Here is a 27,324-nt window from a genome sequence, read left to right on the forward strand (position 1 = left end):
TAACTAAAACGACGTGGATTTCAGAACTACCCTTTTATGCATGGTTGCTGTATTGCTGTTACCCATATCTTCTCCAGTCTTCCCCCTTTTCATTGCTTCTCATCCTTGCTAAGTGCATTGTTTCTTAAGCCTACTAGTCTTCTCTAGAACAGCCTTGGGCTGTCCTTCTGGAACCTGTCATCTCCCCGCACGCGCCCTCTTACAGCATCTGACACATCGGCCTGCCTGTTGGGACTGGATCATTTGGACGGTATGCGTTGGACCCATCTTGCCTAACTTCACCTTTTAACCTATAAATCTGAGTCGAGGGAGATAGATGAGAATCTTTCAGGTGCCCTTCCGACCTTCTTGTGACCTGTACTCTAATGTGGATTATGTTATTGACAGCTAAAGTTTGGTCTCTCCCAGGGCCACTGCACAAACCCACGGACCTTGTATGTCTGCACATGCACATATTCGTTTTGAAGTCTACCCTAGCAAGCAAAAACCATTTGAAAACTTACAGTGTTTTGTTAGAAAAAATGAGTGGGTTTGTCAAGTTGGATCAAATGCAGATGAAGGGCAGGTGAGCTGATGGTGCTGAAATGATTGCTGTGGCTGAGGAAGGACATCAGCCAAAGTGAACAGTGAACTAAATTCTGGAGGCTTAGCATGGGTGTCTACAAGCATGGGGTGCATATATTACCTGTGGACTCACATCATGCTGGAGAGAGCAGGATGCAGGCAGATATTTGAAATAGAGACTCGATAACAATAGGAATGAAAGATGAATAACCCTAAAATCCCTAAGTATAAAAAAAAGGACATTTCTCGTAGCTGCTGCAGGATGTGAGACACAGGAATGTAGATGGAATTACACACAGCTAGGAATTTCATGTGGTAGGAAAATGTGTGACCATTTCAGTACATGAAAACATACATTCCTTAAACATCCATTTCTTTTACATTCCCTGTTGGTCTACCATGACTCCATTGTTTTATGGTCACAGCACGGCATGAACGGAAAATTTGATTGTTCCTGTTTCACTGAACTTACTCTTCCGTCTACAGTCTGCTGCACATTTGACAGTGGTGGGGTTTAGCAGCTGAGATTCTCCACACAGGAGAAGGAGCAACGGGGGAAGCAACAAGAAGCTAACTCTGACTTTCACAAAGAGAGAGGCTAAAAAGCTCCCATCATTAAAGCCAAAATATTTAGAAGTCTTCCCAAAGGATACATTTAATTTCTGATTCAGAACAAGACTAATGTACCATTTAACCTACAAGTTTACATGAGACGTAAATGATACACAGTAGGAACTCTCTCCAAAGAGATACAGAGCTCCAAATATTGCAGCGTGAATTGAATGGTACATGAAGACATTTTTATTTTTGAGGTAAACATATTATTGGTGTTCTCAGTACCTTGCTTTTAAAGATGCAAAATCAATACCTATTAGGCGACTATTTATTCACTCATACTAGTGCTTTTACAATAACACAGACATTTAAAGAATCATAAGATAACACCTGCAATTTGTCTAGAAGTACTAAAAGAAAATAATGTATTGTTACACAAAATGATCAGTGTCTGAGGTCTTTGACAGCTGTAAAAACAACACCCTTTCACAGGCAGCACTATTAAATAATTTTTAATTTGCACTAATAGGGGGGTTCAGGTTTGGTAATGATCCTGTGAAAACATCTACGGAAATACTGAGAGAAGATTTATTTTGTGGCAATACTAATTCTAGGTGACAGACAGTGTTCTCGAGTTTTTTTTGTTGACAAAGACAACAATAATACTTCCTCATAAATAGCTGTATAATGACTACAATCTGCAAAACCCAAAGTCATTAAAAAAATCTACATTCAGAGAACACAGTCCTCACTCTTTCTGAAAGACAGTTTCCTTATTATGACTTTTTTCATTTTGATTGAGCCAGATGCCAACAAATTTCTTTTTGGGTCTATTCTTTAAAAAGGGAGAGCAAATTATTAGCAGAAGCCAGCAGCAAAATAACAACAGAGTGCAGTTTGCTATAACAAACTTGAGAAATAATTACCAGATCCCTTATGCATCTTTACTTTCTCCATGGCTTTGCTGCTGAAGAAGAGGATCATCATTTACATGCAGATGCCAGGGTGCAGCTCTTTACTCCTAACAGGACTTGGTTCAGCATAGCTGAAGTGGGGACTGTGGATTCAAACCACCTTAATATGCCATCCAGCAATCCCTGGGACTGCAGAAAACTGGCATGGCCCCTGGATTAATCTCAAATAGCATCATTTTGTCCCATTTTGCCCTCAGGACATCAAACGCTGCTGACCTCGTGTAAGTTTGACCCACGTCTTGTGGTCAGGGCCAAGAAATAAACATCGGTGTCTAATTGGCATTCTTCAGTGTCACAACCCCATTACAGTTGGCATAAACACCAGCAAGAAGCAATGCTTTCCCCTTCCCACCTCCCAGCTTCCTCCTAGGATAGCTGTGGCCATAAAACAAAGATCATTAAAGAGGACTTTTGTATTAATGATTGAGTGTATGTTACGGTAATCAGATAATGGCTATATCAGCTTTCATTAGAAGTCTCAAGAAACCCATCTTTGCTATGCATGATAAACTAATTTCTTCTAAATACGTTGACAGCATTCTCGTTTAATGTCCACTTTATCTATAAGGGCGGTTGTTTGCTGGCCAGCTTATTACTCTGTGTAACAGCAAACTTGCATATTAAATGGGCTTGGGGGGTGTTAAGGAAGGCTCTGCATGCAGTGTGATCTCTGCCCGAAAGTATTTGTGCAGCTTTTTCCATACAATCCAGGTATGAAAGAAAGAACCCTGTTAATCTCAATTACTAGCTAAAAAAAGTCATGGGCCATTAAGCACCGAGCAATAAATGAATTAACAATGGGCATTTCTGTCATCCTGCTCAGAATAACACTTTGTGGCTTTGAATCAAGTAGATCCAGCATAGCAGGGATAACAGGCAAGGACTGCGAGACCAAGGGTATATTGGTCCGTGTCCAACTGCGTGATATCTCCTGGTCTGCCTCTAGCATGTTCTGACAAGATCTCTCTACTCAGGGCCTTGTTTCGTGCATTCGGCAGCCGCAGCGTAAAGCAGGTGTGCGCCTGCTCACGGGCGATAAATTACACCCAGAAAGCAAGAGCTGAAAGGTAATCGCCATTCAGAGCAGGCGGGACGGTGTGCAGGGAATCCGCTGGCACGCCAGCCATGGGGGAGAGGTGAGAGGGCTTTCTCCGGCAGCTCGCCTGGGCGGTGCAGCACCGGCTGCCCTAAGAATGGTTCTCGCTGACAGGGGAGAGCAGCTTAAAACTTTTCTGTGGCAGCACACTTGGATGGGACTGCACACGTGTGAGAAAGGAGAGCTGTCCTGCTGAAACCAGGAAGTTTGTTTATGTCCCTCCTGGCGCTTTCTGTGTATTGTTCTGCCCTAATTTTCTTGTTAAATCCTCACCACACAGCTTATCTGTCCCTCTTCCACTGCTCTTACTAGCTTTTCCTGTTCGCTTTTCAATGCGTGCCTTTCTTGTCCTCCCTCCCAGGTCCAGGAGCTCGCATTTTGTCGCTGTTCTAAGGATGTGTTCCTCTGACCACCTGCTGGCATCTGGGGTTTCATTTCCCTTTCCCGGCATCCACTTTCTTCAGCCTCTGGGGTCACACTGGTGAGTGGGTGAATGCTGAAAGGCATTCGGGGAACTGGGGTGGCAATCATAAGCTTGTGGAAACCAGCATTATCTGAAACACAGCAGTTACAATTCTGTGAGATGATACCTACTGCTGAATGTCCCGCCTTGGAAAGGAGATGATTAATTGCAGCATCTCTTAAACCACCTGATGTGTAGAGCAGCCAACTGGCCTCCACACCGTTATTCATCCATGGGCCCCTGGAATAACTCTGAGGTCAGAAAGAAACGAGTTCTGGGGACATCAGTAGGTGATTATCCGTCAGCCCTACACCATGCAGCATGCAGAGTCCCATTTTTATGCCTTCTGACAGAAAAGCTGGAGGCTGATTAACATGACCTCAGGGGATGGTAAGGGAAATGACCATCCGCTGCGTGCTGGTGCTTATTGCAAGTCAGAATGGTGGCCTTTAGAAGGATATGACTGCTTCTGGCACTGACACCATCTTTGAGTGATGATTGATTGTCATTCTTCCCAATGAAGCCTTAACCATAAATAATAATGTGTGAAATCAAGTATTTGAAAAACATAAGCTTATTCCAGATGAGTCTGCATCTTTAACAGTGAAAATGTGACAACAGATGAAGGGAGCAAGGCATTTACAGAGCTAGATAGTAAATATACACATGCCTTTTGTCACAGCCTGAGAATTGAGATAATAACAGAATCTGTGGCTATTTCAGTGAGAAAGTGGCCAAAGCTATGCAACGTCACAACTACAGAGGAAGAATTTCTCTGGAGTAGGATCTCATTCAAAATCCCCCTCCCTATAGTATTCTCCTTAGGCAGACACTATTTTTCCTTTTGTTGTTTTATGGGGCATTAAAAAAGTTGGGCTTGCTTACTGTTTTGGCTTCAGATGCTCGTACAGCATCTGGAATAGCTTGGTGCAACTGCCCTGGAAATCCCAGGGCCAAAGTCAGGGCTCAGTCAGTGGACGTATGAACTTGTTTTTCTTTTGGTCTAAGCTACCAGAGGTACTGGGGCACAGTGGTGTGCACACAACATGCACTGAAAGTCTTGCTTGAGATGACTGTCATTCATACGAGGCTGGTGTTAAATTGGCAAAATACTGCTTTCTGATGAAATCTGTGCTCTCTCTGATTCTTTAAATATGGTATTCCCCCATCAAAACCTAAGTATATTGGTAAAGTAAAATCTGTCACTACGCAGACAAGTACAAAAACTCAGAAAGCAGCCTAGAAAAGGGGATGAAAGCCTCCAGACTCTTTGCAAAGGTCACAAACTAAAGTGCTCAAAGCTAGGGCATGCCTGAGTTAGCCATGCAATCCTTACTTTACCAGCTTGGTACATACCTCTGATCAGGCCCTTCATTGCCTGATCACATACTAGTCTACCCACGGGATCATTTCCTTATGTAGTCCACTTTCAGCACCAGTATTTTCTTCCTGCAGAACATTGCCCCATCTCCACACATCCCAGTTCCAAAATTTCTGTGGGTTCTCTCTACAGTGCTCGTATCCTTCTCCAACATCGGTGGGTCTGTCTCCACATGCTGGAAGTGGGATCATCCTTGTTTCGATAACTTTCTAGAAGAGATCACCACATTTGAATGGTCCGTCACAGCTGCTTACCTTTTGCTATTGCCAGTATGCAGGAAATGCATTTACAGAGCGAATTTTATCAAAGTTTAGTTAAAAAAGAACCACCTCAGAGATGTTACCTGCGGTTATTTCTACCAGTTCTCTTACATGTGAACTAAGGTTTTTTCTTATAGCTGAGAGACGTGTGCAATTTGGCTGGATGAGATACGTTTACAATGACGAAATTTCAAGCATCTGCTTCGAAGTGCGAAGGTATCAGAGCTCCTTAGAACAGTAGCTCTTCAAGAGTTATTATTTTAGCACGGCAAGTGCGCTTGCTAAGAGCCAAGTCTGGAAACCAGATGAACAGTTTTAGAGAACGCGTAGCACTCGAACAGGAAACTCTTAGTCCAAAGAGGTGAAGCTTGACAAACTGAGAAGTACCTGAAATTAGGGCTTGGAAGAAAAAAAATATAGATATCCCAAACTGTCAGGCATCCTTGACTAGCAGGATTGAAACAAACTTCTCTCATAGTTTCCTGGGAAGATGCAAGCCCCAAGAGCACAAATATGTTTCCTGAGCAGCTGCCCCAGAGCAAGGTTCATGCGATGCCATTCGACAGGCAGAGTACAAGGCACTTAGCAGCGAGGAGCCCCAAAGCCGATTAGAAGAGCAAGTCCACGCTCGCTGCGTGCCGGCCAGGCAGCACTGCGTGTCCTAAACCCCCTCGCTAGCTGCTGGCACACTGCTTCTGCCACAGCATTTAGATTCATACAGCATTCGTGAGGCAAAAGCCACTCCACCTCCCCAATAAAGGGCATCTTTTTTTCGGAATCAGCGAGCAGAAGCAATTAAGAAATGAAACTGTGGCACCGGTGGGTGGGCCATTGCTCACAGAGCAGAGACGTCTGGAAACACTGAGGTGGTCTGAACGCAGCCCCGGCCCTCCAAGGTGTTTTCTGCAGCTGGCTCCTTGGACACAGGTTTCGGGGCTCTCAGTCTGCGAGGATCCCAGTGCTAGGACCACGAGGGTTGTTGTGGGTTTTCTTTTGCTGGAGTACTGCTGTAACTCAGCCTGCGTGAGCTGGCAGCGCTCCACTGAACGCCGCGGTGCTACATTGACTTACATCGGCAAAGGATCGAGCCCTCTGGGAGTCGGCATAATTGGAGATCAGCAACCTGGACGCCTGCCTGGGAAGCAGCAATAAAGTGGCTGTGCTCGGAGCAGAATCAAACCAGATTCAGGGTGTTTAGGCTCTGTCAACTTCTTTAAAAAATCGCTCTGCTACATTATTTTAGTAAATATTTGTAGGTGTCTGTAATAGGGGGTAATCACCGCATTTCCTTTCAAACAAAAATGAGGAGAGCAGTTTTCACTAATACCGGATGATAAGCAAGGCATTTTAAGGGATGGTTTTAACCTTATTTTTACTAGCAGATTATGCGTTACTGCAGTTCTCAAGTGTTTTTTTCCTGCAGCACACAAAGACAAGCTCATGTCTGGCCTTTTCCTTCCCTACTGCAAGAACCATGCGGTAGCTGGCAGTGCGCGAGGCGCTGCGATGGGGCGGATTCTTGGCAAGCAGCAGGGGCAGGCACGAGGGAGCTGCACACTGGAGAGGGTCCCTGGCCATGGCCAGAAGGAGGGATGGTGCATACACACCAGTGGAGAGGTGGGCATCAACAGAGGAAGGAGCACGGGTGCCCAGCACTGCCAGAAGTCACAGAGGCAAACCACTGTCCCCGAAGGGCGTGCAGGTATGCTGCTGTTGTGCTCTGGAATGAAAATCAGCCAGTCCCAAGTGCAAGCTGGGAGATCTTCCAAAGGCAACGCGAGGGGAGCAGGAGCAAGGACTTTTCTGGTCCCCAGCCCTCCCGCAGCGTTGGCCAGGTGCATGCTGTCGGGGACCTCTTAGGGCAGCTGGCCCTGGTGGAAGGGAGCCCCAGAACAGCAGCCGGGCCAGAGGCCAGCCCTGCTGTGGGGTCTGTGGGCTTTGGGAGCCCCAGGGAATTGGCACGCTGAGAGAAGATTAGCAAAAAAGACCCAGCCAGCAGTCTCTCGTGAGCTGCTGTCTTCACCAGGGGATTGCCTCACCCCCAGCTCCCCCCTTTTTCTCATGCTTGTAATCTCAATGGATCAGGATAGGGTTACGATGGCCACTTTGCGGATAGGCACAAGAGCTAGACACCGAGTGAGCAAGAACAGAGAAATGAATTTCAGTTTTCTTTTCTTTTTTTGCAAGTTTCTTTTTGAACAACCTCGATATTCACAAAGGCAGGGCAGCTCCTGTGTTCGCTGTGTTGCAACATATTGCTCGCTCTGCATTCCTGCTAAAAATGAAATAGCCACGGTTTCTGGATGAAAAGCAGAGCCTGCAATTCTTAACTTTCTGTCCCTCCCATCAAAGCGGGGATTATGGTGAGAAGGACAATCTGGAATTGCTTTCTTAAGACTCATCGTGAGAAAGTTGTGGCTGGAATGTTGGCTGCTTTGCCGATAAACACCTGTACATTTTCCACTGTTCCAGTCCTCCAAAGCTCTCGGGCTGGGGGCAGACTGCAGGATAAAGCAGATTTGTATCTGAGGACAAAACAAAACAGAAAACCTTTTCTGGCCAGAAGGTTTCGGAGAAAGCCCATCCGAACTGAATTCCATGCTTCTTCCCAGACTCTGGAGAAGTCTGCAAGTTTTCCAAGCCGGAGCAGATAGATTATATATAGCATTGCAACCTAACTCACATGACAATTAAAAAATACATGAAACATACTTCCTTATGCAGGAGGAAAGATTATCAGAGTTTTTTCCCTTTTCCTCCTTTAGGTTATTAAAAATGTAACTCCTTCAGAGTAATAAATTAACTCAGAAAGGATTGCTTAAGTGAGGCTAAGGCTGTGATTAAAGGAAATTTGCAGTTCAGGAGGATGCTGTGTTTGAAAAATGTCTCGAGTGTTTGGACTATTGCAAATGGCATTTGACAACTAACTGGGGAGAAAAGTGGTGGGGAATGAACCTCAACAAGAAAAGCCCTTGGTTTTTGCCACTTCATGACATTACCAAAACATTCTTTCACCTCTTTGATATTTTTTCCCAAAAGTTTTTCCTGAAAGAACTGTCCTAAGGGATCGTGATAGCTCCTCGGAAGGTCACTTTTTATTATGTAAATACCTGTTTGGGGGTATTTTAAAATGCACACAGTGTGATTAGAGGCAGGTTACTGGGTTGATAAACTGCGGTGGTTCCAGACAAAGCGTGCCAATCCAGAACGCTGCGGCTTCTCAGGGACCTGCAAGCTACCCAATCGACCGTGGCTGTCCGTGTTCGGTCTGAGTTTCTCTTAATTGCTGGAGTAATTAACCACGAGACTGGTGGCCCTCGCAAAAGCCCTGGGCTGAGATTCACGTCTCGTGGCTACTCCTGGGAGAAAGTTCCCAGGCACGTGCCACTTTCCCAAATGCAACCCCCTAACGCCAAGCATGCCGGGCTCGATCTCAAACCAGAGTGGGAAGAAATAAAACTGCCATCTGTAAATAAAGCTTTCATTCACTTACATATATAAAGCCAATCAAACGGTACGACTTTCCCTTCCCTTTCTGTAATTTACAGAGGGCTAAAATGATTCCTCTGACAGAGACATCCATTTATTAACCGCTCGGTGCCTGCGCTCGCGGCAGCCGGCTGCGGCAATGCTTCTTAGGCTCTGCATGGAGGTACGGAGAGGAGCTGGGTGAAAAACTCGCGACGCATAATTTATTCGACGAGCGTAGTCCCTCGCAAGAACTCCGCGGAAGACAGGTGGGGATGTTTCTACACTTAGTTGTCGGAATTGTTGAAGGGAAGGCCGTGCGCTTGCAGCGTGGCATCGAGGCGTGCGGCGTGCCGCGAGAAGCGTTGCGAGCATCCCCACGTCGCGCCGGCGGCCTGGATTTTCGGAGACCGCTTCCAGCGGCTGGCGGAGCATCCGTAATTCCGATCATTTCACTTAAACGAAAATAAAAGACGGGGAGGGGGGCTGGAGGTGTGCTCGATGAGGGCATACAAAGAGGAATGGGGTCTGTAAGGCGGCTGGTGGCTGCAGAGCAACTTCGGCGGCGGCGTGGCTTTCCCAGGGAGCCGAGAAAAGGGCAGGAGCGAGGCGGGCAGGGCAGGACCGAGGCAGGCCGAGCCGAGCCGAGCCAGACGGAGCCGCGGGCAGGGGCTGCGGCCCGTGCGCGCCCCTCGGCGGCGGCACCGCGGCGGGTGCCCGCATCGCCGCGTCCTCCCCGCCCGCTCACCTCGGCGGCGGTCGCCTCCGCCGCCACCACCGCCTCCCGCCCCCGCCGCCCACCCCCGGCGAGGGGAGGCAGCGGGAGGCTCCCGCCCGCCCTCGCACACGGCGCCGGGGGACGGGCGGCGAGCAGCACGGCGCGCACACACACACACACACACACTCACTCACTCACTCACTCACGCACACTCCCTCGGTGCCTGCTCCTTCCTCGCCCCCCGCCGCCTCCCCCTCCTCCTCCTCCTCCTTTCTCTGCAACGAGACGGGGGGAGAGAGAGAGAGAGAGAGAGAGAGAGAGAGAGGGGGAAAAAAGCCACTCGCAGGTATTTTGTTCGGCGGAGCGGCGGATTTATTTATTTCCCCCCCCCCCCCCCTTGCACCCCTCCCCGCCGCCCCTCGCAGTTTGTTTACAAGTAGCAAAGTTGTAATTGAGGAGCTGCCAAGGCACATCTGGAGATTTTCTTCTTCTTCTCCTTCTTCTTCTTCTTTGTGTTAGGGACTGATGTGCAACTAATTAAAGGCAGGCAGGCTGGTAGCGTCTGCAAATTCAAGCCCCCCCAAATAAAGAGCCTGGTAAGTGACTGGTTTGATTTTTTTTTTTCCTTTCTCCCTCCCCCCTTCTCCGTATTTTTTTAGGGGGGTGGGTTGTCTTTTATTATTTTTTTTTTGGGGGGGGAGGGTTTTTTTTGTTTTCTCTCCCGTTTTTTAAAATTTATTTTGTTTTGTTCTCGTCCTCTGGGATCGCAAAAGTAGATTAATGCTAGGCTGGGGCAATAAAAGGCGCCGCGATATTAATTTATTAATTAATCTGCACCCGCCCCTCCTCCTGAATGCTAAATATGACCTTTGATCTCTCTGTCTTCGGCAGACCAGACATGCAATATTGCACATGTACGGTCACATTTGGCTGAAGCAGGAGCGGAATGGAGAAGCCGGGGCAGCGATTGCTATTTCTTTAGCTCGCCGAGGGCTGCGGTGCCGGGGGGGAGCGGGGTCCCCGCGGCCGGGGGCACCCCCCTTGTGCCGGGAGGGGGCGGCCAGGGGGGGAACGGGGCAGGAGAAGGCGTGCGTTCCCCGGCCTCGGCAATAAAAGGCGTTCAGCCTTTCGATCCTCGCCCGATGCGATGCGCGGGTTCCCTTCCCAGAACTAGTTGGAGTGAGGAGTTGGCACCGAGGCCGTGCGGCTAGGGTTTTTTTCTTTTTTTTTTCTTTTTTTTCCCCTTGCTGGAAACGGCGGGATAGAGAGGGGTGGGGGGCGTTTTGCCAGACACGCCGACCCTCGCCAGCTCGCCGCAAGACCCGCAGCTCGCCGGGGCAGCCTTTGTACGGCCGCCAGACCTCGGGGGAGGGAGCGATCGTCTCGCTTCTTCCCTGCCGGGGTGTGCCGGGGGGGCTCCCACCCGGCCGGGGTTGAGGTTTCTCGCCCCTTCCCCCGGCCTTCGCTCACCCGGAGCCCCCCCGGCGGTGCGCGGCAGCGGGGGAAGATGAAGTTTGTGCGCTCGGGAGGTCGGGCTCCGAACGGTTCATTAATCTAATTATGATCGTAATTACCGTAATTGATAACCGTTTTGAACCAAACGTACCGGCGTCTGGAAACGAGACGCGGCCCCATTAGCGGCCCTGAAGCGAGCGCTTCCGATCGATCGCCGTCCATCGGAAAAGATGCTAGAAATGCCTAAACTGTTCAGGTAAAGCATCTGGAAAACAAAGAGCCAGTGTTCCTCAACCGAGGGCTTTCTAAGTTCCGGGGATGTTTCGCCTCACTTCTCGCAGCCTGCCATAATCCGCCTTGCTCCCGGCTGACCCCCCCCCAGCCGGCCAGCGGCGGCCTTGCGGGGGGGGGGGTGGGACGGCCCCCTCGCCCCCTCCTAAACTTTGCCAAAATCGCCGGGGATCGGCAGCCCTTGCCCGGCAGGGAAAGCGCCGACCCCTGCCGGCTCATCCCCGCCTGCGCGCCCGGCGCAGCCCCCCCGGGGCCCGCAGTGCCTGCGGCAGGGGCTGCCCGGCCCCCCCCCCGGCGGGGAGCTGGGGGAGAACCCTCCGGCTTGTGCACAGCTGCAGGCGCCGAGATCACACGCTGTGAAATTGCCTGGCTTAAGTAGTATTATTACTATATATATTTTTTTTCTTTTTTTCTTTCCCAAACCCAGCCGCTTTCCCCGCACCCCCCCCCCGGCGGGGAGGGAGCGACCTGCCCCCCCGGAGCCAGCTGTGCCGGCAGGCAGCTAATGACCGCCGGGCGCAGAAGGACACCGTGGCAGCTGGCGGCTCCCTCCTCCTTCCTCCTCCTTGTGCCTTTTTATTTTATTTTTTTCCCCTTTTTTTCTTCCCCCCCCCCCCCCATGGTAGGTGGGCAGCCCCCCTGCCCCACGGCGGACTTTTGCGGGACTTGTCCCGCTCGCAGCGCCCGGCCCGGAGCCGGTTGGGTCTGGGGGTGAACCTGGGGGTGAAGCCGGGGGCGAGGCTGGGGATGAAGCCGGGGGTCCCGGCGCCTCCCGCCCCCCCTCTGGGAACCGACTTTGTGTGTTTCAGCTGCGGCGGCTCCCGTGAGGATGCAGCGGGCGCGGCTGCCCGGCCGCTCGGCGTCGGCGGGGACGCGCCCTGCGGAGGACTGAGCCCCCCGGCCCCCCTGCCCGCGGCCACCATGAACACCAACGTGTGCGTGGAGAGCGGCCCCAACCCCGAGGCGCCGGGGCTGCCCAAGGACAGCCACCTGCCCGAGGGGGCCCTCAACAGCCTTGTGGATTACAACTCGGAGATGGAGAGGTACCGCTCCTTCGCCACCTTCTACAAGACCAACGGCGGCGCCTTCCCGCAGGCGGCCAAGATCGCCCGCATCACCACCCCCATCTTCCCCAGCGCCGCCGCCGCCGCCGCCGCCCGCATCGGCATGTCCCCCTGGAACTGCGACACCGCCACCGCCGCCGCCGCCACCGCCATGCTCTGGGGCAGCGGCGGCGGCGGCGGCGGCGCGGCGAGGAAGCCTTCCTCCTCCTCCTCCTCCTCCTCCTCCTCCTCCTCGTCCTCCGCCGCCGCCGCCGCGGCCGCCGCCGCCGCCTCGTCGCTGCACGCCGGCAGGGGCAGCATGCACCACCGGAGCGACTCGCAGCGGCTGGGCAAGCCCGGCTGCGCCCCCGGCGAGCAGCCGGCGCTGCCCATGGCCAACAACAACTTCCTCTCCAGCCTGGCCCCCGAGCACTGCCGGCCGCTGGCGGGCGAGTGCATGAACAAGCTCAAGTGCGGCGCGGCCGAAGCCGACATCATGAACCTCCCCGAGCGCGTCGGCACCTTCTCGGCCATCCCGGCGCTGGGCGGCCTCTCGCTGCCGCCGGGGGTCATCGTCATGACGGCCCTGCACTCCCCCGCCGCGGCCTCGGCCGCCGTCACAGACAGCGCCTTCCAGATCGCCAACCTGGCGGACTGCCCGCAGAGCCACGCCTCGGCCGCCCCCGCCTCCGCCCTGGGCGCCGCCGCCGGGGCGGGGGGCGGAGGAGGCGGCGGCGGAGGCGGCGGAGGCGGTGGCGGTGGAGGGGGGACCGGCGGCGGCGGGGCCGGGGCCGGGTCGGGGAACCCCGCCAAGAAGAAGCGGAAACGCTGCGGGGTGTGCGTGCCCTGCAAGCGGCTCATCAACTGTGGAGTCTGCAGCAGTTGCAGGAACCGCAAAACGGGACACCAGATCTGCAAGTTTAGGAAATGTGAAGAGCTTAAGAAAAAACCTGGCACTTCGCTAGAGGTCAGAGGAGATGATTTCTTTTTCCCCAGCCTCCCGCCGTCCCTCCTCAACCCCCTGCCCCCGCCCCTGCAGTGCTTCTTGTCTAGCTTCAAGATGCAGCACCCCTTTTCCGAGGCCTCCTTCAGGCTCTGAGGGCCCCCCCCCGGCCCCGCCGAGCCCCGCGGAGCCCGGCGCCCCCCGCGCCGCCCGGCCCCGGCGCCGGCCCCGCTCCCGGCCCCGCTCCCCGCAGCGGGCCCGAGCCGGAGAGCCGGAGGCGGCTCCGTGCCTCCCTCCCCGCCGCACGGGGACACCGCTCGCCTGGCCCGCCCGCCGCCCGTGCTCCGAGACCGGTGGCTATCTCTGGGTTCTCTCTGGGTTTTCCTCTCTCTCTCCTTTCGGTTTGTGCCGAGCCGTTTTGCTTTGCTTTGCCTTTTCGTTGGTGGGTTTTCTTTCTCTGGTGGTGGTGGTGGTGGTGGTGGTTTGGGGTGGTGGGGAGAAGGGTGGCCGGGTGTGAAGTACAACGGGGGGAAAAAACATAGCGCAGGCTTCTGGCCGGACTGCACCCACGTCTCTTTACGCTGTGCCCTCGGACCTGACGATGTGCTATTGAATGCTCCCCGGCCGTACAGACAGGCTTTCAAGGTTGCTAGGCGTGCCGCAGACAGGCAGATTCGACGGCGCAGAAATTTCGGCGAACGTACCCGAGCCCAGCAGACAATGGAAGGCAAAGTACCCCTCTGCACATAAAACGGCTGGTGGTTGATGTCGTTAGGCAAAGGAAAGAAGCGAGGGGAGAGACTAGTAATCATACTTAATCCCTTGTCATTATTAAAATTATAGTGTCGCTGGCGAGGCGCACGTATCAGATGTGTCTGGAGGTGTCGAGGATGATGGATTTAGTACAGAGGAGCGGTGCACACGAGGTGACATCAAGATTTGTAGTCATAGAAATTAGCAACTTAGTGAGAAATCGCAACTTCCCCTGTCCCCGTGCGCGCGGGGCGGCCGGTGCCCCCGGTCATTGCTCGCAGGAGCAGAGGTGGGATGAGGGCCCCGGGGGGAGCAGCAGTAAGAGCCCACCCATCCAACCCGCGCTAAATACACGCAGACAGTGGCACCGGGCGCTGGGATGAAGGCAACGCTGGGGTTGTGAGTGACGTTTGGCTGATAGCGTTAACTCTTTTGTAGCCGGCCTCATCAAAATAACCGATGAATTTCCTCCTTGCAAGAGTGGCTTCTCCTTGCTGGAAGTTTGCTCTGTAGCTCTGCATCCGCTTGGCTGGTTTTGTGCATGTGTGAGGGCCCGGCATCACTGACCTCCAGCCCAATACGGACTCTCCAGGTGCTGGAGACTAGATGGGGTTAGCAACCCTTGGTTTATCTCAATTACACACACACCGTGGTTGCTTTTGTAGAAAGTTTGCAAAGAAGACGCATAGTAGCCCGGTCTTCTCCCGATGGACTATCGTACCGAGCGCAGCCCAAACGAGACTTCTCTGGCGAGCGATGTGGAGAAGCCTCGTGGCGCCCAGCCGTGCACGAGGGCCTCTCGTCAGGCTCGCCAGCCTGGGTGCTGCTGGGGCTTAACGGGCGTGATAAATGGCAGCTTCTGATGGCTTATCGATTTGTGCAGAAAGTGAGCTATCTCTGGGAGAAGCGCGTTTGCACGCTATCAGATCTTCCGATGGGCTTGCGTGCATCTCGGCGTGCATCTCCAGAACTTCTTCGCTCCTGACAGAGGTGTTTGGCAGCCTTAAAAGCCGCTCAGGCATGTTATGAGAATGCCGCCCATTAAAATTGTTTAACCACTGCGACTAGTAAAAACCGTTGTTTTATTAGCCACTTGTGTACTCTCATAACCACCTGCCTTTGCGTCTTCTCTTTGCTTTCTCTCCCCCCCGTTTGCGCTCTGTCAGACGGATAAACACACAGAAGCTCCTCCGCTGCTGGGCTGGGACGCGGAGGACGCGGCTCTTGGTTCCCACCTGTGGAGGAGTCAGCAGGGCATCGCCCCGCTGCAGGCCGTGGCTGGCCACAAAGTGTGTCACAGGACGTGGCTCACCTCCTCACAGAAACATCCATAGGAGAGGAGTTCCATAACAGAGCAACTTTCCCTTTTGGTTGTTTCTCTTATTTCTGCTTCTTTCTTTCTTTTAATCGAGTAACGACGTGTGGCAGCATGACTGCTAAGGCCGCATGTGGCAGTGCGGTGCTGGCCTTGTGGCAGCCAGCAGGCCGTGGGTCAGGGAGCAGCAGGGCCAACAGGGCCAAGCCAAGGCAGTGGCCGTGGTGGGTCAGGGAGTGCTCCCCTACTGCGTGGGCATCTCGGGCTTGTTCATCCTGCGGCCTTGGGGAGCCGGCGCGTCTGCTCCGGTGATCCCTTGTCATCTGCAAAGGCACGGTCCCGAGGGAATGCAGCGAGGATCGAGGAAGGGATCGCCGTGGGTGGTGTGTTCGTAGGACGTGAGAATTGTGCTCAACATCGGCTGCGAGTCATGGAGAGGGTTCAAATCAGGGGCGGAACTGTGCTCAAAAATGAAATAAACGGAAAACAAGAATAATAACAATAAACAGCAAACTGATTGATCCCACTGCAAGCATTTCTCTCTTTTTTCCTTTAAATCTGTTCTTCTGCTGGTGCAATGAAGGCGTACGATAAAATTCTCAAGGTTACTACACCAAGTGTAAGACAGATTCACGTTAATGCGTTCCAGTCCCTGACCCTTACATTTTTAATGGAGTGCTTCCCTCCCAGCATTTTTTTTTAAACACCAGAACTACTTTTTCCTATTTTTCTTGTACAATTTTCACCCTCAAAGTGTCCCAATGCTCTAGTATTTTACATAGAATGTTATTATTACTAGGAAATTTTATGTATGGTAATAATAAATCTCTAAAACTAAGATTGACGTCACGTTGCACGCTGCCTACTTGTGTATGTATATTCTGTCTTCATGCAGATTTACAGTTGGTTTAAAGAGGCATAATCTTTATTTACCCGTGGAGACTACTTATTTTCCTCTGATGGGCGTACGCGCCTGTAACTTCTGCAGCAGGTTAGGAAGATCAGGAGCCGGATATGACTCTCTTTGAAGGAAACCACCCTGACTCAGGTGGCCCACTCCTCATTTTCATTAGCGCGATAGCAAAAGCAGGCGGAGGGGCTGACTCATGGCAGCAGGGTCTGCACGGTTCAGCCTAGATGTGAAATGTCTTCTGGTGCTTGGGCGTGCTGTCGTACTGGTCCGTGCTGCTTGCTTTGTTTGTATCAGCCTCACCAATTAGTAATGTGCACTATTAAACGTTTGCGTACCGACCTGAAATACCAGCCCCCACACACCGACCTGAAATACCAGCCTCCAGATCCCACCGAGGCACCTCACCGAGTTGCATTTCAAGGGAATTTGGGATCCTTCCCTGGGGGTAGGGTCACGGTGGTTGGTTTCCACAGAAGCGGCTCCCGACCCCGGCCGTCTTACCACCACGCGGCCTGGTCGCGGGGCAGCAAGGCCAGGGTTGGGTGGGCTGCCACAGGGCTCTGTGGCTAGGTGTCAGTTTTTTGGGGCCTTGGAAGAAGCGATTTCCCCCCACTAAACATGCTTTCTGCGCTGAGTTTTCCATTCGACCTCTGGGGATCCCCAGGGACGACTCCATGACACAAGGCCTCTCGCTGCCACCCCCGGCACAGGCCAGGGCGGCTGCAGGTGTCACTGTGGCTCACCATGTCTGGATTCTGCCACTTGGAGCTCATTGAAGCTGTTTGACCTTCTGCTGTGGGACCACATCTCGCAAGGCTTCATGCTGCAGTCAGTGGGAGACGTGTGACTGAGGGCAGCCTTGAGGGCCCTGCAGAGTTGAGCTTTTGGTCTGCCTACGGCTCTGGCAGATTAGCGAGCATGAAAAACCTAGCACAAGGGATATCCTCTGAAATGGAGATGGATGTAGCCCGTTTTACTGCTTCATGTTTTGTTGTTTCCCCCTTCTTCATGTGATGCTTGCAGAGCAAAAGAACTGACCCAACCACATGACGATAGCTGTGTTCAATCCAGAATGCACCTCGTGGAAAACTGCTGTTTGATACAGTGCAATAGCACCTGTGTTTTGTAAAAGGGGGACAAAAGTCACATTTTTTAGTTCCAAATGAAGTCCCTCCCACCTAAGGAAATCTCTTAGTGCTGGGATCTGGTACTGAACTGAACAGAAATTTAATTAATTAAGCAAAAATTGTAGGCCAGTCAAGGGTTGAACAGCCTCTTTCATACAAACACTGCTTTCTACGTGCATTGGAAATTGCTTGCTTTAAATCATTGAACTGTGATTGTTTGCCAGGGAAATTGTCCATATGGTAAGGGAGGTTAACTGGTTATGGCAGTTCTGTGCTTTCACTGCACTGAACAGTTCTTTGCACGTTTTTCTCCATACCAATACAGGCTGTGCAGTGGGGTTCCAGGATGCTGCGCCAAACTTCGTTCTTTGCCCAGTGTTGTCACTGATTCATTTGTCTTATTTTTTAGTCGACATAATGAAATCGATGCGCATTGTTTAGGTTGGACAAGTGGCATGTGTCATGAGAAATATGAATGAAAGCAGAGCTTTTTCTAGAGCAGCAATAAGCATAATGGGCTCCTTTCCTTTCCTTCCTTTCCTTTCCTTTCCTTTCCTTTCCTTTCCTTTCCTTTCCTTCCTTCCTTTCCTTTCCTTTCCTTTCCTTTCCTTTCCTTTCCTTTCCTTTCCTTTCCTTTCCTTTCCTTTCCTTTCCTTTCCTTTCCTTTCCTTTCCTTTCCTTTCCTTTCCTTTCCTTTCCTTTCCTTTCCTTTCCTTTCCTTTCCTTTCCTTTTCCTTTCCTTTTCCTTTCCTTTCCTTTCCTTTCCTTTCCGTCTTTCTGTCTTATCTAAGTCTCTTCAGAATTTTTATTTCCATCTGAGGAGCACAGAAGCCAGTATGACTTGGACCCCTGTGTCAGCTACAGCACTTTTGGAAACTCTTACCGATGCTGTTTGTACCACGTGCTGTGGGTTGTATACCCCATGCCTTATTCAAGTGAGGAGACTCATTTAAGCCAGTAGATACTTGAACACCATGTTGGATACTGCTCATTCAGGGTGGGTAACCATATAGCGGCAGTTCAGAGCAACAGTCCCAATTTTTGTTTGCCTGTGCATGTGTGTTGACATTACTGCTTTGTTGGGCCACTTTCCATGCAGGTCTGTTTGCTAGGTTGACACCTAACACCATTACTGAAGTCAGGGAAGACTTAGCTTGACTGGGGAACGAATTAGGATGTCAGAAAATGATCCCTTTTGAATAGCAACATCTTGGTACTACATTTTTGTTTCATTTGAACTCCAGGCAGTTCAATAAAAGATAGATACTAATTTCAGTACTCTGTGTCATGCACTTGATGCCTAGCAGTGGCTGAGAACAAGTGCTTTCCAAATAGCCTAAAAATTTTTATCAGCTGCTAGTTTTCCAGCTCTACCCGTGCATGTGTTTTAAGAGTTCAGCTGGTAAATAAGATATTTCTAAGCAGGCAAACCTAGAGTGTACACCCTGAAGCCTCACCAAATACTGCCTAATCCTTTTGATCACTGTTTGCGATGGGAAGCAGCTGCTGATTGTGCAGGGAAAGGCTTAGGATAAGCTTTCGGATGTACCCAAGTGAGTTAGGAGGAATGAAAACGTAACTCATGTCCCTGTAAGGAAGTCCCTGGGACTTGGCCTCTGTTGCTAACAATTCCCAAGTCACCTACTATGTGCTTAAAAACTGCCAGCAGATACCTTGCTTTCTGAGGTGTACCACCATCCGAAGAAAGCATTTCTTTACTTTTGTAGTGTCTGTGTTTTTTGAAAGCTCATCTGCTCTGAATGATCATACTGAACCACATCTTGAAGCATGCTGTTTGGCTTGACGCTCTTTGCTATTTGGGAGCCCAGCCTGCTGTGTCTCTTTTCTCTTCTTTTGGGTACCCTTATTGTTTTCCACAGTCATATCATGTTCAATCACATGCAGACACCTGTCCTGAAATTGAATTACTCTGTGGCGTAATCTAGAGTCATCCCCCATTTCAGCATCCCTTGCTTGCTGTTCTTTGTTGAGTTATGTTGCACCATACTTCAGATGCGACAGCCATTTAATAATATTGAAGCCTTAGCTCTGCAGGGGCTAAAAAGATCCCAGCAGGCTTGTTAACTTCTACTCTCAGACATTATGGGAAATATTTTCTCCTCCCTGGAACTCCTAGGCATCCTCTTAATTAAGACCATAAAAATCCATAGCCAGGTATGCGTTAAGCCTATTGAATTTTTTTGCAGTTTTCCAGAGTCTCTTCGTACTTAACCAGATACCACACTGCCGAGTGAAATACGAGAACTTAAAAGGAATAAAAGCAGCCTGGGTCATGCTGGATACTGCGTTCTGAGCGGGCAGCAAACTCATCAAATGCCTTTTCCCTAGGCACCATAGAGTTTTATTCTTTCCTCTGCTCTACATAGTGTATTTCCTCATTTCAGTCTCACAAGAGATGGCCATTTTAAAAGGTAGCTCCTCTCCTGTCTCAGGACAGTGTTCTTTTCACTTCCAGGCTGTCTTGGCTGTGGTCTCCATTGTATTTCTGTATAGGATCATTATTAGCTGGTGTCAGGCTTCATTTGACTAGGAGCTAATAATGGGTTATTCAGTGGTTTAGAAAGTGGAGAAGCAGCATTAGAATTTGAGGTAGTGGGAAGATCTTAATAAACACTGGAAAATTATGGGAAGTCCTACAGATTTCAGGATGGAGATCACTGAATACAATAGGTGAGGAGGAAAGAGCAGCCGCAGAGTGCTGAAGCAGAGATGGAACCAAGAGCAGCTCAGGGCTGGAGATAATGAACAAAGCGTCAGCAAGAGGGTGCTGCTCCTCAGCTGGAGCCGTTCAGGCACTGTGGGGCAGGTGGACAGAGTACCAGAGGTGATCTGCTGCAACACGGTGGTGCTGAAAATGGTGGTGAGACCTCCTGTGGTGTGAAGAAAGCAGACTACAGCTGCTGCAGTGAGCAGGAGGTTTGCCGTTAGTCATGCCGGCACGGCAGCTGAAGAGCTCACTGGTAGTTGTCTTCCCACAACTTCTCCAAGGGAAGGCCAAGGCTTTGCACAGCAGAAGGGGATCCTAAAGAGGGTAAGCAGGGCTTTCCACATGCTCTCATTGATACAGAAGTTTTTTTCATTCATTTTCATTCTTTTTTCTGAATTGAGTAGAATTTACGGAGAGAATCTGGGTGCTGGGTGAGCATGTGGTATGGGAGGAGTTGTGTGATCCGAACAAGTTGTTCCAGAGACAAGGAAGCAATGAAGGCAAACGTACAGACAAGCTGACAAATGTGAAAGAGGGAGGCAACACTAGCAGTGAAGGGCTGAAAATGATGATTTGTTGCATGAGAGCTGCTTGGGCTTAGAGGCTTCTTAGGTGTCATGTACTGCATGTCCAAGGGAAGCTGGAGTATGCCAACAGTGTGCCAATCTGCACTATGTCAACACAAAGAATTTGCTCCATCAACACAAGAGAAATACCCCTTATGTTTTTGAGTAACATCTGTCCCTCTGCGTGTCCTGGCTGCTGGTGGGGACGCAGACATTGTGTATGGGACGGAGCTGAAGAGCATAGAAGATACAGGGAGGGCAAAGCGTGATTATCGCAGTGCCATTAAAGAGATCAGAAGTGGAGAAGGAGCGTCAGGGAGCAGATTCTGTTATGTGTGCTATCTCCAAAACGAGTGGTATCCGTCAAACAGAGGCTGTTTGGCTACAGAGCAAGCAAAAGAGGAGAAAATGTATTTGGAAGGGTCATGGGTCTGAGTAGCTGGCCACCAGGGAGTGGGTGGGAGCGGACTTGGTGGCACGAGCTTGGTAATGACATAAAAGCTGTTCTCCCTAAATCACGAGCGCGTCTGAGTCCCAGGAGGCGGCGATCACCGTTGGCTGTTTGCTTGAAAGCTGATGTAAAATAAATTGCAGGTCAAAGTCCAGCAGAGTTGACGGTGTCATGAAAATAATCACCGAGATGAATCTTAATTGTCATCCTTGAAAATTTCAGAAGACATACCAGGGAATTAATGGGACTCAGAGCCATACACAGCCTCATAAAGCTCTTCCGTCTGGTTGGGAGCTGTGATGACACGCTGCACAGGAGTTTGTCTTGCTGCTGCTCTCTTTCAGTCTGGCAAGACAGCCCATGGTGCTCACGGGCTGCAAGAACCAAACCGGCACCTGCAGCAAGTCTCAGGCGTTGGCTGGAAATACCTCCCAGCCCAGGTAGCTTACTGAATGCAGCCTTTGAGTATATTTTTTCTTCTTCTTTTTTTTCTTCTTTCCCTTTTTTTTTTTTTTTTTCTTAAGGATTTGCAGAGAAACAAGCAAGCGGAGGCCAAGCATTTAATGGATATATTTTTCACTGGCTCTTTTATCAACAGCGTATGAGAAATCCCGAAGGACAGAAGCAGTTAGCTAACCAATGAGGCATCGTAGCCAGCGCTAGGCTCTGTGCAGGAGAAAAAGATGCCGAAGGCAGAGCAGCTCTAGGGGAAAGAGATTTAAGCGTAGGTTTGGTGCCGAGAAACATGCCTCCCCTCTGTTTGGAGACCAGTCTGTATGAGATTGCCATAGCCCGCAGCAGCCGTTTTGCGGATGATAGAGTTGTCAGACTGTGTGTGCGAAGGCTCCTACCACTGGGTGAGGGACCAGCGGGGATTTCTCATTAACGGAGTGAATGTTAACAAGGATAATTCTGGTTTGTGAGCCTGCGTGTGCAGGGTGGATCATTGATAGGAGCTGATGGATGGTCTTTGTGGGGATTTGATCAGGGAGAAGGTGGATGGCAGTGCATGTGACACTTTTCTAGCTGATTGTCTCTGACTGAGGAGAGTCTGCATAAGTAACCAGCCAGGTCCCAGGTGAAACCAGGAGCTGAGCAGTGGTCTGGATGTTTAATTTTTAGTGTTCTTTTGCATTGTAGTGCCTTGGGTTTTATGTTGCATGATGGTAACAAACTGGTGTCCAAGAATTTCTCTACAAAACTTTCCTCAGTAAGAGAGCTTTCTGCTTTATGCTAACATGTTGGGCTATTTGATGCTAATCCCCACCGTCAGGACGAGCTCACCGAGTGACAGCTCTTCTGACCTGCTTAGCATCAGCCCTGGCTCTGGAGTAATGCTGCATTACAGCTTGCATGAGCCCTGACCTGTCCCCGTGGGGATTTTGGTGTGGATTGCAGAGCGTGTGAGAGGTCTTGCTGGTGTGGCCAGTCCTGGCATTGGTGCCGCTGCTAACACTGCTTGGGACAGAGATGTTTTCCTTTGGCAGGATTAGGCTGGATTCCTTATGGCTTCTGATCTGTGTTTGCCATCTGTTTTCCCCAACGGTGTTATACTTTTTTTTTTCTAGATCAAAAAAGTGAAATTGTTTACCCATTCCTCGAATATAATCTCATATATAAAGTGAAAAAAGTTAATATATAAAATAAACTCTGGTATGTGCTGCATGTAAATGAGAGATGCGTTTGCTCATTCTTTCTCCTGTGGAGAAACCCATTGCTCCTCAGGCTCACCCTCCTGACTGAGCTGGGGAGCTGCTGCCAATGCTGAGCCTGAGCGCAGGATCTGGCCCTGTAGTAGTGGGACTTCAGCTCCCCAGCGGCCATGGGCACGCATCTAGCTAGCCCCATGGGAGCGTCTTGAGCTGATGATCTCTGAGGAGGCAGTTGGGGAGGAGCTGGGTTTCTAAAGCATGGTCCCAGACTGCTTGCCGTGTCCCATCTAGCGGGGCTTTTCATGTTGTGCAGTTGGTGGCAGAGAAAGCCGAATGAGTTTCCTAACCTGGAATGTGCTAAATCTGGTTTGTGTCAAGTACGACGCAGGAGATACGCAGTGTGAGTGGAAAAATAGCTGCCGGCAAGCGGATTCATGTCCTCTCAGAGCAAATAAAACCCACTTTTAAAATAAATGTTAAATCTTGCCTTTGGTTTGAAGGGAGCCAGGTCCACAGCTCAGGTATGGTGAGAGATATTTTAGCTTGGGCTGCAGAAACAAGCTCACTGCTGGCTTCGTGACCCTATCTCTATCCGTCGAGGCCACTGATCTGCTGGCTGCTCAAAGAGGGCTGTTACCTCCCAAAAACGTGGCTATGGGGAGCAGATTTTGGCTGGGGACAGTGTCTGCTCGCCAGGCTGTGCCATTTCCTTCTGCCCGCCTTCCAGTGGGGACGAGGTGGGGGATGTGCACGCCAGCTTTTTGCCCCTGAGCCTCCTTGCCTGGAGGAAAACATTCAAGGAGACTCTGTGTGGGCTGGATGCGAGTGCCGGGAGGTTTTCCCCACAGCCACCGCTGTAGGTGATGTATATTTATGAGAGGAACAAAGCAGGCCACGGACGGTGTGGAAGGCTGCTCTCCTCTGCAGGTGGCTCTGTATTTCGGCATGTCAGGAGGCCCGGAGCCGCTATTTTGGTGTGGGCCGGCTGTGGCTGTACTCAACACGGTGCGCCCTGTGGTACAGCTGCTGTCTGTCCACAGAGAGCAGCAAGGAAAAGAATAGGAAACGGGCGCAGTTTGGGGATGGAAAGGGAGTTTTGGAGCACCTGGATTTGCACCAGAATCTGCTTCTGTATGAGGTAGGCTGTGCGTTTATTCAAAGTCATTTCCAGCATGGGGGAGCTGGCAGCCACGTCAGTTAGTGGCGCAGACATGGTGTGGAGGAAAGGCCAGTCTGCTGGCTCACCGGGGTTTAGCTCACTGTTCTGTCTGTCTGCTCCTCTCAGGCAGTTGTGGGCGTTAGGCTCTGTAGTCCGCATTCACAAATGTATTAGGAATGTATACAGTCACTGGTTTATGACCAGTGGTGGTCAATGTTTGCTCTTGGGCTGTTGATCGATCCAGATTGCATCTTGTGCAAGGGCCACGACTTCCCACTTGAACCCGTTAGCCGTCGTGTAGCACTGGATTTCTCTGTCACTGATTTGTTATGTATATGCATTCATGTGTGTATATGTATACGCATATATAAAAAAAACAACTTACTGGTCCAAATTTCATGCTGTACATCCTGTGGCCTACGTGCCTTCCTTCCCCCCACTTGTGGAAGGGATTGCAAGCAGGGATTGTCCTCCACGCTGAGACACTCATGCAGGGTTTGTAAGGTCGACCTTTGTAAGGTCATTTTTCCCTATGTGGCCAGCACCAGTCCTGCATGGTGCTTTGGGAAATACAGGAAAATCCACCAGTTTCTTTTGTGTTGCCATTGGAATTTGGGATGCAGTAAGGACAAGGATCCCCCGGTGCTACCTATTTCTGTTTGTGTAGGTCTTTGTAAAGACAGTCGGGTGGCCCATATCTTGAAAATACCTCAGCTGCAATACACTTCCCAAAGGGTCTATGTTGAGCTGGATCATTTCAGCCAGGACTCATAAAGAGGAATGAGGAGTGCCACATCTGCCAAATAATTTGCTGTAGCCAGTGTGTGAGTTTGCTTCTGTGAGATGAGGGTTTTTGCTCTTGGATCAAACATCAAAGGGGTCTTACATAATGCAGCGTCTTTTAACATTGGTAAGGTATTAGGCCATAATCATGTAGTGCTCTGATGTATTTTATTATTCTATTTTATTTCTGAATGTGGCTCACCTGTACTCAAGTGATTCCCTAGCCCTACAGAAAATATTGATAAAGGTGATAAAGTCCTCTTTCTATGCAGCTGTGGATTTGGGTGCACCCCAAGCAACAGCATCCTTAGCAGGGGTGGCTAGCTCTCCTGATTCCTCATCTACCTACCAAATCTTTCTGGTGGCTGTGAGGCTCGTGAGCATCTCCAGCAGATTCTGTAGGCATGAGATTGTGAAGGCTGGGGCTGGGACTGAGCTGGGCAAGCGAGTGGGCCTCCTGTTGCCAGTGTGGTGGCCCCGTGGGGTTCACTGGGTTATTGGTCACTGCAGGTGTGGGAGGCGTTGTTCTTTAATGAACACTTGTGCTGTAAAAATGAAGAGCTCAGCTGTCGAAATAAGCCTCTGGTAATGGATGTGTGTATATGATTTTTCCACTGCTGCTTAATTTAAGGGATTTTCCCTGTTCTGTTGGTTCTGGTTGCCTTTTTCACCTCCTCATGAAATCCCAAAATGTAACACTCTTGGTTCTCTATCGAAGTATATTTTTTCAAGGCGACAATTAAAATTGAAGATTTCAGACATTTGAGTTGCTCCTTCCCCTTCTGCAGCAAACGTCTGTGAATGCTGCTGAGAGGGGAGTGCAATAGCAAGTTTTAAGCAAGAAAGTCATTTGGCACCGGGCTTGCGCAGGGACAAATTCTCCATCCCGCCGCGCTTTACAGCATTACGGGTTTCTGAGCATCCTCCTGGGAGCCAGGCTGCCGTTTGTCAGCATTTGCACCAGCGCGAGGAGCGACGGCTGCCTTCAACAATGCTGATCAGCTCCCGTCCTGCTCCTCGCCCGCCTCCCCGACGTGCGGGGGAATCTGTCTTCCCTGTCACTCAGGATAATGACGCCCCGCCGGCAGCGCGCAGGGCCGGCAGCACGCTGTAATCTCCTTGAGAGCTTCATTCCCCAGCTGGGACTCCCGAATTTAAGCATGCAGGTGGTAGATGGTGGCTGCACTTGAGCCTGGCTGTTGGTGTGCCGAGCTGCTGAACGGGCTGAAGGGGCTTTTTTTTTTTTTTTTTTTGTCTGGAAATAACCTTGGCTTTTGCAGGGGCAAAATCTAAGGGTTTCACCTTGTAAATCGGGTTTGCTTTAATTTGAGCCACCTATCCCATTTTCGAAAGCTTTCTTGTTTAAGCGTGGATTAATAATTCATTCCCAAATAGGGGGTTAGCGCAATGGATATTTCATTGTAAATGCGTATCTGTAATTAGAACTCGGCGTGCGGATGCAAAATTCCTTATCTTGTAGTTTTTCAAAAGCACACATCTTAAACCACAGCCTTGCCCTTCAAAAATATTATTTCGTGTATTTAAAGGTCTGAATGACCTTTTAATCAGACATTGCACCTTTCCTTCCAGCTGATATGACAGCGTCTGACAGTAACTTGACCTGATGCCGCAAGGAAATAAATAAAGGCCATCTCAGTTGCTACGCCTTTAAATCTGTCTAGCTAGCTGCGGTTTTGTGTTTAGGTAGATGGACCCACGGAGGAGTATTACGTTTAGTTTTCAGGCGAAGACAATATATTGAGTTTAATACATTTGCATGTCTGGCTGCTCTTTCGAGATCAATTTAGGCGTGTGATTGCTTCCTATCACTCCGAAGTCGAGCCTCTCCTGCAGCCGACCTCCTTATGAATTATGAATCCGCATCCCTCGCTGGAGCTCAGCAGCCATCTTACAGCCCACGCCGACCCGCAGGGACAGCCGTGCCGTGCCACCGCCTGTCCTCAGTGTGCCTGGGGAGCTTGCTCGTGCTGCTTCCTCACCACCACGCTGGACGCAGTAGGGGCTGGCAGAGGTGGATGCTGGCGCAAAGAAAACTCCAACCGTTGGGGGTGGTTGTATCAGTGAACCAGCCCGTTGTCTGTGAGAGTTAATTTTCAGGTGATTTATGAAACCCCAGCACCTGAGGAGAGGGATCAGGCATTGGGCCCAGGTTGGGCTTCTGGTGGCATGGCAGAAGCGCTTTTGTCTCCCTTATGTCCGTGGGCACGCAGGATGAATGTAGCAGTAACACAGAGTCTGCTCCCCTTTCAGACAACCTGCTATTTATGCCCACCACCAGCAAAATCAGCGAGTATTTGTGTATGGTTTCCCAGGGTTTTGCTTTTAGGACAATCTCTGATGCTGCTGCTCGTGGGCAGTTCTGAATGAGCCAGGCTGGCTGATCTGGCGTCAGCTCGGGGCTGGCTCCAGCTCCGTCCCTGGTCAATAGCTCTGGAGGAGAGGCGTGGGTCTGTATGCATGGGCTTGGAGGGCACTGTCATCATCTTTTGACTTTGAAGGAGACTGAGGGCAAAAAGGACCTCACAGACACTGCCCTTGCAGGCTCAGCACCTCTGTCTCTGATGTATGTTATACTTTAAAGCTGTGAAAGGAATTTGCTTGTGCTCAGGTGCCTATGGAGGCACCCAAATGCAGGCAGACACCAT

General features: G+C 50.6%; 1 protein-coding gene and 1 long non-coding RNA gene across 11 annotated transcripts in view; one reads left to right on the forward strand and one right to left on the reverse strand.

The window, feature by feature from the left end:
* Positions 1–27,324, forward strand: part of CXXC4 (CXXC finger protein 4) — a 111,836-nt gene that overhangs the window by 72,711 nt on the left and 11,801 nt on the right. For 5 of the 10 annotated variants that reach the window (XM_040556459.1, XM_040556462.1, XM_040556460.1 and 2 more), the window contains 2 exons: positions 3,551–3,670; positions 12,035–26,118. In XM_040556459.1, the coding sequence (XP_040412393.1) occupies positions 3,585–3,670; positions 12,035–13,367 (1,419 nt within the window). In that variant the 5' untranslated portion in view covers positions 3,551–3,584 and the 3' untranslated portion in view covers positions 13,368–26,118. Of the gene's footprint in view, positions 1–2,906; positions 3,161–3,196; positions 3,230–3,550; positions 3,671–9,933; positions 10,076–12,034; positions 26,119–27,324 lie in introns of those variants that run through there. The other 5 variants (XM_040556457.1, XM_040556456.1, XM_040556463.1 and 2 more) reach the window with 4 other exon arrangements.
* On the reverse strand, positions 9,989–12,853 carry LOC121069927. Its single transcript, XR_005819759.1, has 3 exons — positions 12,771–12,853; positions 11,086–11,199; positions 9,989–10,041 (listed from the first exon to the last, which is right to left on the reverse strand). It is a non-coding gene; the product is annotated as an uncharacterized LOC121069927 (long non-coding RNA).

Source organism: Cygnus olor, chromosome 4 (genome assembly GCF_009769625.2).
Source record: "Cygnus olor isolate bCygOlo1 chromosome 4, bCygOlo1.pri.v2, whole genome shotgun sequence".
Classification (NCBI taxonomy): Eukaryota; Metazoa; Chordata; class Aves; order Anseriformes; family Anatidae; genus Cygnus; species Cygnus olor.